General features: G+C 42.9%; 1 protein-coding gene across 3 annotated transcripts in view; it reads left to right on the top strand.

The window, feature by feature from the left end:
- The first annotated feature begins 14,810 nt into the window (after positions 1–14,810).
- Positions 14,811–16,316, top strand: part of UFL1 (UFM1 specific ligase 1) — a 35,396-nt gene continuing 33,890 nt past the window's right edge. The window contains exons 1-2 of one of the 3 annotated variants that reach the window (XM_037842705.1): positions 14,811–14,999; positions 16,111–16,256. In XM_037842705.1, the coding sequence (XP_037698633.1) occupies positions 14,923–14,999; positions 16,111–16,256 (223 nt within the window). In that variant the 5' untranslated portion in view covers positions 14,811–14,922. Of the gene's footprint in view, positions 15,242–16,110; positions 16,257–16,316 lie in introns of all 3 variants that reach the window. The other 2 variants (XM_037842704.1, XM_037842703.1) reach the window with 2 other exon arrangements.

Below are 16,316 nucleotides of genomic sequence, written 5' to 3'. Positions count from 1 at the left end.
GGTAATGTGGCAGGAGTGGGGGCTATGGACATTTGGGCCACTTCCTCATGTAACTTACTTGTACCTTCAGGACCTGCTCGAGCTCTATCTCATATATACCATTTACATTTTATGATGGAGTGCTGCTGTGCACGCCCAACTTTATGGCTTGGTGGGTCGGACAACACCCAGCTCATCTTAGGTAACTCAGGTCTCATGGTAACTTGGTGGCCCATGGTTAGGCATTCTGTCTCTACTGAGGCCCAGTAGCAGGCCAACAGCTATTTCTCAAATGGAGAGTAGTTATCTGCAGAGGATGGTAAAGCTTACTCCAAAACCCTAAGGGCCTGCATTGTGGTTCTTCTGAAGCAGCATGCCAAAGGCTCCAAACAGAATCTCTATTTGCCACTGACACTTCCAGCACCATTGGGTCAGCTGGATAATATGGTCCAAGTGGCAGAGCAGCTTGCACAGCAGCCTGGACCTGTCGCAGAGCCTAATCTGGTTCCAGTCCCCACTCAAAACTAGCAGCTTTTCTGGTCACTCAGTAAATGTGCCAGAGTAGCACACCCAAGTGAGGAATATGTTGTCTCCAAAATCCAAAGGTGCCAACTAAGCATTGTGCCTCTTTTTTGGTCATAGGAGAGGCCAGATGCAACAGCTTATCCTTCACCTTAGAAAGGATATCTTGACAGTCCCCACACCACTGGACACCTAGAAATTTTACTGAGGTGGAAGACCCCTGTATTTTTGTTGGATTTATCTCCCATCCTCTGCCACGCAAATACCTTACAAAGAAATCTAGAGTAGTTGCTACTTCTTGCTCACTAGGTCCAATCAACATGATACTATCAATATAATGGACCAGTGTGATGTCTTGTGGGAGGGAGAAACGATCAAGATCTCTATGGACAATATTATGACATAGGGCTGGAGAGTTGACATAACCCTGAAGTAGCACAGTGAATGTAAACTGCTGGCCTTGCCAGCTGAATGCAAACTGTTCCTGGTGGTCCTTACTAATAGCTATTGAGAAAAAAGCATTTGCCAGCTCAATAGCTGCTTACCAGTTACCAGCGGATTTGTTGATTTGCTCAAGCAATGTTACTGTATCTGGAACAGCAGCTGCAATTGGAGTCACCACCTAGTTAAGCTTATGATAATCTACTGTCATCCTCCAAGACCCATCTGTTTTCTGCACAGGACAAATAGGAGAGTTGAATGGGGATGTGGTGGGAATTACCACCCCTGCATCCTTCAAGTCCTTAAGAGTGGCATTAATCTCTTCAATCCCTCCAGGAATCTGGTATTTCTTCTGGTTTACTATTTACTAGGCAGGGGCAGTTCTAGTGGCTTCCACTTGGCCTTTCCCATCATTATAGCCCTCACTCCATGAATCAGGGAACCAATACGAGGATTCTGCCAGTTACTGAGTATGTCTATTTCAGTTATGCATTCCGGAACTAGGGAAATAACCACAGAATGGGTCCAGGTACCCACTGGACCCACTGTGAGATGGACCTGAGCTAAAACGCCATTGATCACCTGACCTCCATAAGCCCCAACTCTGAGTTGTGGACCAGAGTAATGTTTTGGGTCCCCTGGAATTAATGTCACTTCTGAACCAGTGTCTAATAATCTGTGAAATATCTGATCATTTCCTTTTCCACAATGCACAGTTACCCTGGCAAAAGGCTGCAGGTTTCCCTGGGGAAGGCTGGGAGGAAAATTAACAGTATAAATTTTTGGTAATGTAACAGCGTCCTTCTCCAAGTGTACCCAACCTTCCCCTCATTCAAGGGGCTCTGGATCTGTAAACTGTCTCTAGTCTGGGAATTGATTAAGGGGTGTGACTCTCTGTTTTTGTAATTCAAGGTAGACTTTTTCTTACTTGACCTAGAATTCTTCTGCTTATATAGTTCAAACAAGAATTTACTAGGTACTCCATGATATACTAGCCAATGCTATAAATAACTGTGAGTCAGATTATTTTGACTGCTGCTTTGAGCCTGTTTTCCATTATGGTAGCCATGCCCACCTTGTCTTTGGTGATTAACTACTGCCATGTGGCTTCTGCCAGCTTGGGACCCAATTACCCCCATTGTGTTTAAGGATTCCAGCTCAGTGACAGCAGTTCCTACAGTAACATCTGACCTACAGAGAAAGGTGACCACAGAGCTATTCAGGGATGATGGAGCTAGTCTCACAAATTTATTCCTCACAGTCCTGGTAAAAGGTGTGTCCTCTGGACATTCCAGGGCTGTGTGAGCAGGTCTTCCATGATAAATCCACTCTAACATTCCAATCTGTCTAAGCCTTTGAATCCCCTCCTCTACATTACACCTGGGCAGTTCTGGCATTTTGATCCATGTTTCAGCCAACCACCCAGACAAACTGTTAATGCCCTTTCTAACCCCTCAAGCTACAACATTGAATGCAGAATCTCTGCTTAGTGGGCCCATATCAGTAAATTCAGCCTGATCCAATTTTATATTCCTTTCACCATTATCCTACATCCTTAATATCCATTCCCACACATATTCCCCTGGTTTCTGTCTGTATAAGTTGGAAAACTCATACAGTTCTTTTGGAGTATAGTGTATTTCCTCATGGGTCACATTTTGTACCTCACCATTCGGGCCCTGTTGGGACTTTCGTCTAGTTATAGGTCTTGAAGCAAAGACTGGTGGTGGGGGTAGGTCATGAAAAGAATTAGAAATATCCCTCAAGCCATTTACCTCAGGACATTCTGTTGCAGTTTCTTCTGGTAAAACAGGATTAGTCTCTCCAGACAGAGGAGTGAGAGCTGCTTCCTCAGGGGAGGTGATTACAGGTATAGCAGGCACTGAAGGGTTAATCTCTTTAGGTGGAGATTGGATGGCTGGCTCCTTGGGGCAGACTGGAGGTCAGGAAGCTGTTTCCTCCAAGCAGGCTACAGGTTGGGTGGCTGTCTCCTCTGGGTGGATTGGAGGCGGGGGCACTGTTTCCTCAGGACACTACAGGTATATCTAACAATGATTCAGCAGAATCCAGGGTTCCAGTGTCCTTGCTGCCATTATTATCAATCCATATGTCCCCATCCCAAGTTTCAGGATCCCATTCTTTTCCAATCAATGGCTTTACTTTAACAGCAGACACCATGCAAGGTTGAGATTTTAGTTTACGCTGTAAATCTGCTACTCGCACAATGAGACTCTGTGTCTGGTTTTCAGAAATTTCAAATCTGCAGCCACAGGAAATAAGATTTTCTTTCAGGGCACACATAGAAACCTTTACGTCTGTCATACAGTGCTTAAGTTTCAAATTTGAAGCCTTTAGCTTGTCCCTTTCTCTTATACCTTTAGCCAATGTATCTAAGAGCAGCCAACCAACATCATTATACCTCTTAATTCTGCAAAATTCTGTGAAGGTGTCGAAAACACTGTCAACAAGAACCTTGCTTCATACAAGAGTATGATTAGGAAAATCAAATGGTGCTATTTTGCATATCTCTGAAGTGGGGCCCCTTTCCCCTTAATCCTATAACATCTGCAAAGTAAAAATGTGTAAACAGCATTAAGCCATGAGGAGGAGGGAGTGAGACTGTACCAGTTAAAGGAAGCGAAACTTTTCCGTTCAGGGGAGGCGAAACTGCGGTTGCACGCATCAGCCAAGCATAACCCTTTAACAATCAATAACTTCACCAGTTCCAAGTGAAACTTTTTGTGAAATGTTCCTTAGCTAAACCTTGCTAAATTATCTTTTGTAACCAATAGCTAACTGCCAATTCTGCTTCTGTTAAAATAGCTTGCTTGCGTTTCCAGGATATGGTTTCTGTCTATATAAAGCACCAGCATACACAGGTCGGGGCTGCTTACTGAACTCCCTGCGCGGAGTGACAGTGAGCAGTCGCCGGCCGGCTAATAAAGGCTCTTTAAATTCTGTTTAGCTGTCTCGTACTTTAACTCGTGGGCACCGTAGCATTTGGAGGCCCCAGCGAGATATCCTCAGCATTTGCTGAGGCTCATCAGTCGAGACAAAGGTCTGACTACCGGCCCTCCCCCAGGGGGTGCGCACAGAGAGATGTTCCTCAGCCCCAGCGGAGAACCGAGTGGTCAAGCCTCAAAATTCAAAAATCCGCCTCTGGAGCCATCTGGATGTGGGCCCACAATGGTAAGAGATCTCTAATCTGGTCTGGTGGGGTACCCCTTTAGGGTCTTTAGGAGGGCTGGATGCAGCCATAACTCTGAGACCCAGCCTCGGACCACAACAGTGGCCAGTGGCCTCAGGTTCAGGTTCTGGTTTAGGTTCGAAATTGGTCTCTTAGCGCACACCTAGTCTCTGTTTTGTGTTTTGTTGTTAGTGTCTTTGTTCTGTTCTGTTTCTGTTTTGTCAACCGTCAGTCCTGCAGTGGGTCAGTCTCCGTTTTCTTCCGCTTGCTCTCTGCTGCAATGTTTCTTACTCTAATTGGCCACCTGAGGGCACTCTAAACTTGCCTATTGCCTTCCAAGTTCAGAGAGCTATTTATGGGAAACTGGGACATCCAGATCAGATTACTAATCTCTTTGTTGGAGTCCATTTTCTTTACCCATCAGCCCACATGGACGACTGCCAACAACTTCTGCAAACCCTTTTCACATCAGAGGAGAGAGAGAATCCGTGCCCAGGGATGAAAATTAGTTGTAGGGCCAGACAGTCTACCTACCATGGAAGTAGACTGCCTTGAGGCCATTTTTCCTTTCACCTGACCCCTGTGGTACCCTAACATGAATCAAGGTAAAGAGGCTCTCGAACGGTACCGCCAGACTCTAATGGGGGCTCTCCGAGCAGTAGCGCGGAGGCCTACAAATATGTCTAAAGTAACTAAGGTAACTCAGGGGGTCACTGAGTCCCCCGCCACTTTTCTAGAGTGCCTCCAGGAGGCTTATCCAGAGGCAGCAAAAAAATAGGTGAGTAATTAATATTGCCTTCATCACCCAGTCAGCCCCAGATATAAGAAAAAAGTTACAAAAGTTAGAAGGCTTTAAGAAAAAAAGTACTGAGCTAGTAGGTAAAGATTGCTCAACGAATCTTCAACAATAGGGAAAGTTCCAAAACTTAAATAAAAATTGGCAAAAATCCTACTTGCCATAAGTGAAGATCCTCGGGCAGTTAGGATACTGGGTATCAGCAAAAAAGGCACAGCTATGCGTTTCACAAGCCTCTTATCTTCAGTACAAAATAACCGAAGAAACAAGGAATGTTGTCTGACAAACAGACACATTCAAGCCATTCTCCAAATTCCAGCACCCTGGACAAAGCAGCAAGTCCGGCAGTGTTTAGAAGCAGTTGGGTATTGCCGGCTATAAATCCTTGGGCTTGCCAAAATAGCCCGCCCTCTTTATGCCAGTACTGGGGTGAAGGACGCAGAACTAACTTGGACTGATAAAGAAGAAGGAGCCTTCCAGACTCTTAAAAAGGCACTTGCTCAAGCCCCAGCCTTAGCACTCCCAAATCTCAAAAAAACCATTCCAGCTGCATGTAGCCGAGGCACAAGGGACAGCAGAGGGAGTGTTAACGCAGCACTTAAAGCCATAGAAGCAGGTCATAGCCTATCTTTCAAAGCACCTCGATCCGGTTGAGGCAGGTTAGCCTAACTGTCCCCAAACCATTGCGGCTACCACCTTGCTAGTTAAAGAAGCCTCTAAACTCACCTTTGGGCAAGAACTGCAAATCATCGCCCCCCCACACACGTGGTCAAAACCCTCCTCAAAAGCCCCCAGACAGGTGGCTCTCTAACAAAAAATTACTCAATACCAAGTCCTTCTCCTTAATCCAGCCAGAATAAGCTCTCCGATGGGCCAAGAAAAAAGCGGTGAATATCTACACAGACAGCTGGTATGCGTTTGCCACTGCACACGTGCATAGGGCCATCTATCAGGAACGCGGCCTCCTGACCAGTGGGGGAAAGGACATTAAAAATGCCTCAAAAATACTAAGGCTTTTAACGGCCCTTTGGCTTCCCAGAGCAGTAGCCATAATCCACTGCAAAGGACATCAAACTTCAAATACGCCCAAAGCAAAGGGAAATGCTTTCACCAACCAGACAGCTAAAGAAGCGGCCCTAAAACCAGTGGGGCCCCTTCAAGTCTTGCCCCTCCTACCACCCTGGGTACTAAAACACATCTGGGAGGAACAAAACTAGCTAAATTTCTAAAAACTGACTTTTACCTAAGCTTTTTCAGGTAGCAAAAGAGGTAAGCAGAAGATGTCACGTCTGCGCTCAAATCAACCCAAGTCATGTAAGTACCCCTCCTACCCCAAGTCACTGCCTAAGAGGTCAGCTCCCAGGAGAACAATGGAAAATAAATTTCACGAAACTCTCTCCTGGGCCAAGGGAATACAAGTACTTACTTGTACTAGTAAACACCTTCTCAGGATGGGTTGAAGCCTACTCAACTCGGTCAGAGTCAGCTCAGGTAGTAGCTAAAAAATTATTGACTAAAATTGTCCCCTGGTTTGGCCTACCAGTAGCAATGGGGTCTGACAATAGTCCGGCTTTTATAGCCCAAGTTACCCAAAACTTAGTAAAGGCTTTAAGAATCAAATAAAAATTACACTGCATATACAGACCACAAAGCTCAGGGCAGATAGAAAGAATAAATCGGACACTTAAAAAAAACCCTCACCAAACTTAAATTGGAGACTGGTGGAAACTGGGTGAGCCTCCTTCCGTTTGCCTTGCTCAAAGCTAGGTGTACCCCTTATGTAAAAGGTATTACTCCGTATGAAGCCATGTTCGGCCGGCCACCCCTGCTCCTCCCCAAGTTAGGGGAAGAGCAGCTCGCTTCCCTGTCTAACTCTGAACTTCTCAAGTCCCTACAGGCCTTACACTACAACTCCAAAAACATCCACCACACCGTCCGCGCCCACCACTCGAAACCTGACGCCGTGAAAGGAGAAACTCCTACCACTGAACCTGGGGACTTGGTGTGAATCAAAAAAATAAAACCCTCCTCCCTTGAAGCATGCTGGGCAGGACCTTATCAGGTGATCCTAAGCACACCAACTGCCATGAAGGTCACAGGTAAAAAATTTTAAATACATCACTCACAAATTAAGAGGGCGGACTCCGACCAGAGCGCAGAATGGTTTGTACAGAAAACATCAAATCCCCTAAAACTTCGGCTGCGGTGACGTATGTCATTTTGCTGACTCTAGTAACATTACTAACTGCCGAGAACCCTCATCAAGCCACTAATTATACATAGCAATTAACTCACACCATTAATGGAACAAAAGTTAGCCAAGTTAGCACTCCTGGCAGCCCTAAATTTGTTTTTGACCTATGTAAACTCTTTAGGGAGACCTGAAATTTGCCATTTAAGGCACAAGGGGGAGGAGCAGGGGTGACAGCCTATGACTGTGGTGCATTACCCCAAGAACAAGGGCTGTGGCATAGTCAACATTATATCTGTCCGCAGGAAAGCGCCTCAGCGTGCGGGGGAGAGGACGATTATCCCCTCAATTCCTTTTGTCAACCTTCCCTTACGTTAACTCTTGTGCCTCCGAAACCACCTTTAGCAACAGCTCTGTGAAGCATCATGGATATTATTTAGTAGCACCCAAGGAAACATGATTTGCCTGCACAACAGGGCTAACTCCGTGCTTATACCCCCCGGCTCTCATGCGACCCAGAGCCCCAAGACTATGCATTCTCGCCCATGTCCTCCCCCAAGTATATTACTATTCTGGTGAAGGGGGTAGGGAACACCTTAAATTAACTAACTTAAAACGAGTCAAGCGAGGAGTGCCCGTATTAGTGCCATTGCTCCTCGGGATTGGTGTAGCAGAAGCAACCACAGCAGAAACCACGGCACTAGTCACAGGAGACCAAAACTTCAAAAGTCTTAGTGCCCAAATTGATCAAGATCTAAAAACCCTGAAGAAGAGCATCACTAAATTTGAAAAGTCCCTAAGTTCTTTAGCTGAAGTAGTGCTCCAAAACCAACGAAAACTCAATCTTCTATTCCTGAAGCAGGGAGGGCTCTGTGTAGCCCTAGGCAAAGCGTGTTTCTTCTATACTAACCACTCAGGTGTAATTAAAGGAAGTTTGAGCCAACTCCGAAAAAAAACTACAAGATAGGGAAAAGCAAAGGAAGAAGGAGGCAAACTAATTTGAAAATTTATTTTCCTGGTCCCCATGGTTAACTACCCTAGTGTCAGCAATCGCTGGACCCTTGATCCTTCTCATATTAGCCCTGATCATAGGTCCTTGTGTTATAAGGTGTTTAATTCAGTTCGTCCAGCGACGCATTCAAAGCATAAAACTCATAGTTTTGCAGTCTCAGTATCAACACCTATCCTCAGAAGAAACAATAATTTAATTCTCCCTAAAAACCAGTGGGGAATAAAGTGGGGCCCCTTTCCCCTTAATCCTATAACATCTGCAAAGTAAAAATGTTGTGTAAACAGCATTAAGCCATGAGGAGGAGGGAGTGAGACTGTACCAGTTAAAGGAAGCGAAACTTTTCCGTTCAGGGGAGGCGAAACTGCGGTTGCACGCATCAGCCAAGCATAACCCTTTAACAATCAATAACTGCACCAGTTCCAAGTGAAACTTTTTGTGAAATGTTCCTTAGCTAAACCTTGCTAAATTATCTTTTGTAACCAATAGCTAACTGCCAACTCTGCTTCTGTTAAAATAGCTTGCTTGCATTTCCAGAATATGGTTTCTGTCTATATAAAGCACCAGCACACACAGGTCAGGGCTGCTTACGGAACTCCCTGCGCGGAGTGACAGTAAACAGTCGCCGGCTGGCTAATAAAGGCCCTTTAAATTCTGTTTAGCTGTCTCGTACTTTAACTCGCAGGTACCGTAACAATCTCCATTGCCAACTCATGCCATGGACTGTCAGTGCCCTCTTGATTATTGGAAATGGAGTCATTAGTGCCTTTGAATCTAATCAGAGTAGAAAACAAATTGTAAAAGCCCTGTTTAAGATTCTGTTTCTCAAGAACCACTCCCAGTACCAAGTTGTATTAGTTAGGGTTCTCTAGGGAAACAGAATCAATGAGAGATATCTATAAATATAAGATTTATAAAAGTGCCTCATGCAACTGTGGGTATGCATGAGTCCAAATTCCATAGGGCAGGCAGCAAACTGGCAACTCCAGTGAAGATGTTTGATGAACTCCTCAGGAACGATCTGGCAACTTCCACGAACTCCTCAGGGAATGCTTCATTGGTCAGTCAAAGAAGAGGTGAAGGTCCTCTGTCTTGCTTAAAAGTCTTCAACTGATTGGATTAAATCCAGCTGACTGCATTTTCTCATTGTGGAAGACACGCCCTTCATTGACGTCATCAGTCACAGCTGCAGCCAATTGACTGATGATTTAACAAACCAGCCTTCTGGTTTATTAAGCTGCCACAAATGTCCTTGCAGTAATGGTCAGGCCAGTGCTTGCTTGACCAGATACCTGGGTAATATCACATATTACATGACACATGAACCTAACCATCACACGTGGTATTTAAAACAATCATACATAAAGGCACTTGTTAACTCTCTTTTATAAAATGAATGAATGGTACTCTTGGATGTCTCTAAAGTCTCCTCCAACTCTAAACTTTTTCAAATCTAGAATTCAAATGGATCAGTGTCACCTGCTTATCACCACAGGACTCTGTCCTTGACTCTCTCTTGTCAATCTTTTACTTGAATAAACATAATCATACTTATCAAATCTTAGATGATAGGAGATGGCAGAAATAACAGCAATGTTCAATACCAGATTTAGCTTTTGAAATAATCTCAACAGGTTAGAACAATCTGTTCCTCCTGGTAAAAGCATGATATTTAGTAAACCTCAGAAACTATTTGTTTGAAAGAATGAAAGAATAAATGAATGACTGGGTCAAAACTAACAAGGTGAAATTTATCAAATTAAATTAATTTATTTAGGTATAGAATAGACTGAACCTGGTAGCAATTTAGATAAATACCAGCTAGATACAGTTCACTGCCAGATCAATTTAAACCAAGAGTCCAAATAACAGAAGAATGATATCTAGGGAAATTAATCTCACCAGTATCAGCTTAGTCAGACTGTGTATAAACTTCTTTTTGGGGGTCATTTTCTACAGTTGATACTGACAAACCAGAATTCAGCAAGAGAGGGTAGCCAGGATATTGTGAGGTCTAGAAATGTTGCAAGAAGATATAACTAAGGGATCTGGGATGTTTAACTTGGAAAAAGAAAACAGAGGGACATGCTTCAAATATTTGGAGGGATGTAATGGGAAAGATACATTAGAGTGATTCTGAGGACATCCAAAGAAAGAATATGGAAGTTATAAGGAAACAGTTTGCTTTAGTATAGGAAGGAGTATCCAACCATTAGACCTGCCCCCAAACAGAGGAGACTGCCTTGCAAAGAAGGGAACACTTCATCACTTTCAGTGTTCAGGAAGAAACTGTATCATCTGCCAGGGACCTCAACACCATTATAATCTCTTTTCATTCACTTCTTTTCTTCCAATTTAATGCCTGATCAGAGATCTCTTTGTTCTTTCACTTTATTCTCATTTGTTCATGAGGTAGCCATTCTTTAAATCCCTACAATATGACTTCCATTGCAACCATGGCAGGGGAAAAAAAAAAAAACCTCTTAGTTGTCCCAACCTCGTTGCTGTGAAAAAGCCAAATTGCATTTATTTTCATTCTCCTTGACTTTCTGTAGAGAATTAACTACTCCTTTCCCATTCCTTGTTGCTTCTTTATTAGCTTTCAACAACAGTAATTTTTTGCCCCTCTCTTTCTTCTGTTACTTTCATCTTTTTCTTCACTGACTTTTTTTTTTTTTTCTCCTTTCACTCATGAAACATAGTGGTTTCCTAAAGGAGTGATGATTTTTATATATGAGGTTTTACTATCATTTTTGATGGTGGAATTAAGACACTTTTAAAATCCCTAATTGCAAAAGAGTAATGTCAGCAATACAATTAACATCTATGAACAATTTGTAATTTCTCTATGACAAAAAGAAAACACTGACTTGTTTGACAATGCCCATTTTGCACTCATTTTACTTCTTAGTTGACATGGGGGAAGTACTTCAAGTTTTATTGTTTTATTTTCATAGCTGAGGAAAAAATGCTTCAAAATTTATTGAAAAAATAGTTTATCTTGGAGGAACTTTACAGAATCACATTTTATATCACAAACCATCAATCCACATTGCAGATATTAGCATGTTATACTGCCCTTCCCATTTAAAGATGGGACTGAGGGGGTGTCCTAAATCATGTGTAGTTCAAAAAAAGTCAGTCCCTCCCACATAACGCATATGTCAAAATTAGACTTACATTTGTAAACAAAACCATAACTGTTAGAAAATTTTGTAGAGAATAAACGCTCTATTTCTCAAGTCTAGGCAAAGTTTGTTCTTGACAAGAATCTTCATCTCTTATAACAGCCGTTTGGTCTATATGGGCTATTTACCATTATTATACTCACATAGTCACATCACTTAAAGCTCCTCTACTCTGTTTTTGATGTTGGTTAACACTGAAATACTCCTCCTTCAAATGTTTATTCCCTGTTCAAAATAATCACAACTGCAGTCTGGGTATGTGGTCACTAGGTGGGGATAGTTGGTTTAAATCACATAATCCCCGAGTCTGAACAAATGTGTGTCTTTATCAACGGTGTAGACTAGAGCTGTCCAATAGATCTTTCAGCAAAGATGAAAATGTTTTTCTATACTGTCCCATACAATAGCCATGAACCAGATGTGGCCATTATGTACTTGAAATGTGATTAGTGTAACTAAAGGATTAATTTCTAAATTTTATTTAATTTTAATTAATTTAAATTTAAAAAGCTTCATAGAGCTAGTGGCTAACACATAATCTAGTAAAGCACAATCTAGTCTGTAGAAAATACAATCTTAAACTACTCTTATGGTCCCCCTTTTAGGAAAAATGTAAATGTATTACTGCACCAAAATGCAATGCTGCACTAAAACATTTACACTGACTCGTTCATGTAGCAAACATTTATCGTTCATGTAGCAAACAAACTGTGTGCCAGGTATCATGCTAAATGCCCCTAAATGAGTATTTAGGAGCTCCTTCAGGAGCTCAGAGACTAATGAGAGTAACAACAAATATGTAAATAAATTATAATGTAATTTTACTCAATCTCTTATTTTCCCAGCTGCTATGACAAATATCACAACAGGTTGGCTTCAACGGGAATTTACTGGCTCATGGTTTCAGTGGCTGGCAGGCTTATTTGCTCCCAGAGTCGGTAGCATTCTGGCTGACCAGCAAACCCTGGGTCCCTTTGCTTTTGTCACATAATGAGGTCCTCTCCTTTCTCTTCTGGTTTCCAGCAGACTTCCAACTTCCAGCTCCTCTCTATGGCTTTCCCCATGTCCAAATTTCTTCTGCTTCTGAAGGACTTCAGGAATCTGATTAAGACCGTTCCTCATTCAAGTGGGCCACACCTTAAGTAAAAATAATAACTTCTAGAAAAGGCCCTATTTAAAAGTGTTCACACTCACAGTAATGGGATTAAAATTAAGAACATGTTTTTTTCTGGTGTTCTTAACTCAATCTACCATACTTAATACTAGAGACATGTGAATAAAAAAATTGTGGAGACACAGCATATAGAATAACTATCTGTAGGAATTAAAAAAGTTTTTTGAAGAGATTATATTTAAGCTGAAGACATCATAGAAAAATAGATTTTACCAAATAAACAGAGGGAGGAACAGGAGGAGAAGTGGAAAGACATTCTGTAAAAGACACAGAGTCTTGAAAAGGCTTGGTGTGTCTAGGAAACGGTGTGGCAGCAGAGGATGCTGTTGGAAAGTAGGCTTGTTTGATTGCATGGATCTCATATGGTAAGTCAGGAGTTTGGATGCCAAGTGTATATAGTATATGTCCCCAATCATAATCTTTATGCTTTATTGGAATTACTTAATTTTTGAAATTCTGCTTCGTTGTATTTTTATTTTATGGCAAGATCATGTATGTCTTATCCATCACTGTATTCCATGGCATCTTATAGGGAATCAATAAGTATTTGTTCTATGAATAAATGTTTCTGCCTGATGCCCTTTGGAACCACACCACCTACTAGTTTTCCAAGTTACCTTTCTGACTTCTAGTATTCCATTTCTCCATGGGCCTTCAGGTGGCCAGACAGGTTGCTGTCTGATGGCATTACTTAGAGTGAGGTTTCATGACTGTGTTCCATGCATTTCCAATAAACCTGGGAAATTTAATCGACAAGCATACTTGTGTTGGATTTGAGTTACCCAGATCAAGATACTGAGACAGGAAAGGAACTGAAATAACTCCCCTTCACCAACTCTATCCAAAGGGCTCCCCAAAAAAGGAATAATAATAACCTTTAGCAAGTGAAGACTGAATGAAGTATAACAAAGTAAAGGGAAAAAGAAAGGCACTCCAGAATAAATACCTACTTTTTAATGACTTCAACAGAGAAAAGCAAAATAGTTTCCCCTTGTTCCAGTTTGCTAATGCTGCTGGAATGCAAAACACCAGAGATGGATTGGCTTTTATAAAAGGGGGTTTATTTGGTTACACAGCTACAGTCTTAAGGCCATAAAGTGTCCAAGGTAACACATCAGCAATTGGGTACCTTCACTGGAGGACGGCCAATGGTGTCCAGAAAACCTCTGTTAGCGGGGAAGGCACATGGCTGGCGTCTGTTCCAAAGTTGTGGTTTCAAAATGGCTTTCTCCCAGGACGTTCCTCTCTAGGCTGCAGTTCCTCAAAAATGTCACTCCTAGTTGCACTTGGGATATTTGTCCTCTCTCAGCTTCTCAGGAGCAAGAGTCTGCTTTCAACAGCCGTTTTCAAACTGTCTCTCATCTGCAGCTCCTGTGCTTTCTTCAAAGTGTCCCTCTTGGCTGTAGCGCCTCTTCAAAACATCACTCACGGCTGCACTGAGTTCCCTCTGCCTGTCGGCTCATTTATATAGCTCCACTGATCAAGGCCCACCCTGAATGGGTGGGGTCACGCCTCCATGGAAATATCTAATCAGAGTTATCAACTATAGTTGGGTGGGGCACATTCCATGGAAACGCTCAAAGAATTCCAATCTAATCAGCACTAAAATGTGTGCCCCACAAGATTGCATCAAAGATAATGGCATTTGGGGGACATAATACATTCAAATTGGCACACCCTGTTTCCCCCATTTCCTCCTTAGCCATGCACTTATTACCTTATATTTATATCCCTTCATTATTGGATGAAGGTGCTAATCTATTTCAGTAAGAGAAATGAGAAATGTTCTAGAAAACATGAAAGCAATTCCTTGGCCTTTATAATATCCGAATTATCCATCTCTGTGCAAAACAAACAAAATGGGAGGGGGTACCCACAAAGAGTATTTACCTTAAACAGTGTTCCCCACGTGTTTACCAAGATGTACATAAGGCCCAGTTTGTATTTTAACAATATTTTCTCTACCAATTGACTGCTCATTTTCAGTATCAGCCAGGGATGAAGTGATGCTAATCGCAGACATCTCCTCCCTGTTAACACCCCGCCCCACCAAGAAAAAACAAAAAAAGAAACGGAGGACAGAAGAAAAAGTAATTTGATTATTTCTACCCCGAAGCATTAGAGATAATGTTAACAAAGACCTGAAAAAACACTTTACTAACCCAGCTCCCCTCAGGTCAATACCCCTCGGGAGACCTCCAGGTCTAGCTCCCTGACGCCCCCGCCCAGTTCGAGTCGCTTGGGACACGCCCCCGGGCGCGGTAGGCGGGGCCGCGGCTCTTTGGACCCGCCCCACCCAGAGGGTCCGTGCGCGTTCTGTGGCTGCGTCGGGATGATGTTTCTTGTCCCTCCGCGCGGCCCGTTCTGCCTTGCCTGTCGCCGCCTTTTGGCTGACGTGTCTGCAGTTTCTCGGCGGCGTGGGGAGTCGGGCTGTGATGGCGGACGCCTGGGAAGAGATTAGGCGGTTGGCTGCTGACTTTCAGCGTGCGCAGTTCGCCGAGGCCACACAGAGGTGCCCAACCCTCTCTCTCCAAAATAGGCTCTGGGCGGACACAGCAGGATCTGGGGCCTAGGTTCCCTGCTCCGGACTTCCCTATCCCGTGTCGCCTTTCCGGTCTCCACCCTCCTCCCCAGCCTAGATCGCGATTCTGAATCCAGTACTCGCTGGGGAAATGCGCAGCCCACGCCGCTCCAGAGCCTCCTATCCCCATCCCGGCTAGATGCTGGCGTGCCCCGCCCCCCACGATGGCCGAGGTCCGTGACGTCGTGCTATCTCTGTTGAGTGTCCCGCTGATCCTTTACCCACCCGCCATCAAGTTACTGTGGCATCATTGCCCGTTTCTGAACTAGATGTTTGCGGAAATAGAGAATGAGCTTGGAAGAAGAGACTGGCCCCAGATACAGCATTTTGCAAATACGTTGTTGACTCCTTAAAATTTTTCCTTTTTATCCACCATAACAGATGCGCTAGGCCATATATCTATAGATAGATATAGATACAGATGTTAATAGTATCCTTTTAATCCATTGAGTCTTTCTTGCCTGTAAAATTTTATTCCTTCTGGGGCTGGAGACCTTATTCCCTTGAAGTTATGTTTTGTAGCACTGAGAGCAGAATAGGGCGCAGTTAAGTGCTTGAGTGGTTAACAAGAGCAGTTTGGTTTTACTAGGTTAGACCTCTTGCCTACGTGTGAACAGAGTGTATGAGGGAAGCAATTATCCACATAATTTAAAAGAAAATTCTGATTTTTTGCTAAAGTTAAACTGGAAATTGAAGTAAAAGCAGGGCAGGGGTTTTTTTCTACCTAAATTTTATGTCCTCAGTTCTTGATTCAGATTTGAAGCTTGAAAGCAGGTCTAGAAGAGAACAAACTTGAAATCTCTAAAAGAATGATTTGTATTTAAGTGCACCTAAACCTGTTTACTCCCAAGAGTTGTGGATTTTTTTAACTTATTCAATCAATATTGCTGTACTAATGAAAGATATATATTTTGTTATATAGGACTTCTTAACTCCTTATTCATACTTTTTTTAAAAGCCTGCTTTCATACATTCTGTTAATTTTTTTGAGTACCAAATATAGCAGGGGCAGTTATAAAACAACTTTTCTCCTTTCCCCCAGGTTGTCAGAACGTAACTGCATTGAGATTGTGAATAAATTGATTGCTCAGAAACAGTTGGAAGTAGTTCACACACTTGATGGGAAAGAATATATTACTCCAGCCCAAATTAGTAAGGAAATGAGAGATGAACTACTTGTCAGGGGTGGTAAGTAATTCCTTAGCGGGTTTTTTTCCTCCTGCTTTTTTGGAAGGAAAAAGAAAACCT

This window comes from Choloepus didactylus, chromosome 7, assembly GCF_015220235.1.
Source record: "Choloepus didactylus isolate mChoDid1 chromosome 7, mChoDid1.pri, whole genome shotgun sequence".
Lineage (NCBI taxonomy): Eukaryota > Metazoa > Chordata > Mammalia > Pilosa > Megalonychidae > Choloepus > Choloepus didactylus.
The sequence above is the reverse complement of the archived record's forward strand: the minus strand, read 5'-3'. Positions and strand labels throughout refer to the sequence as shown.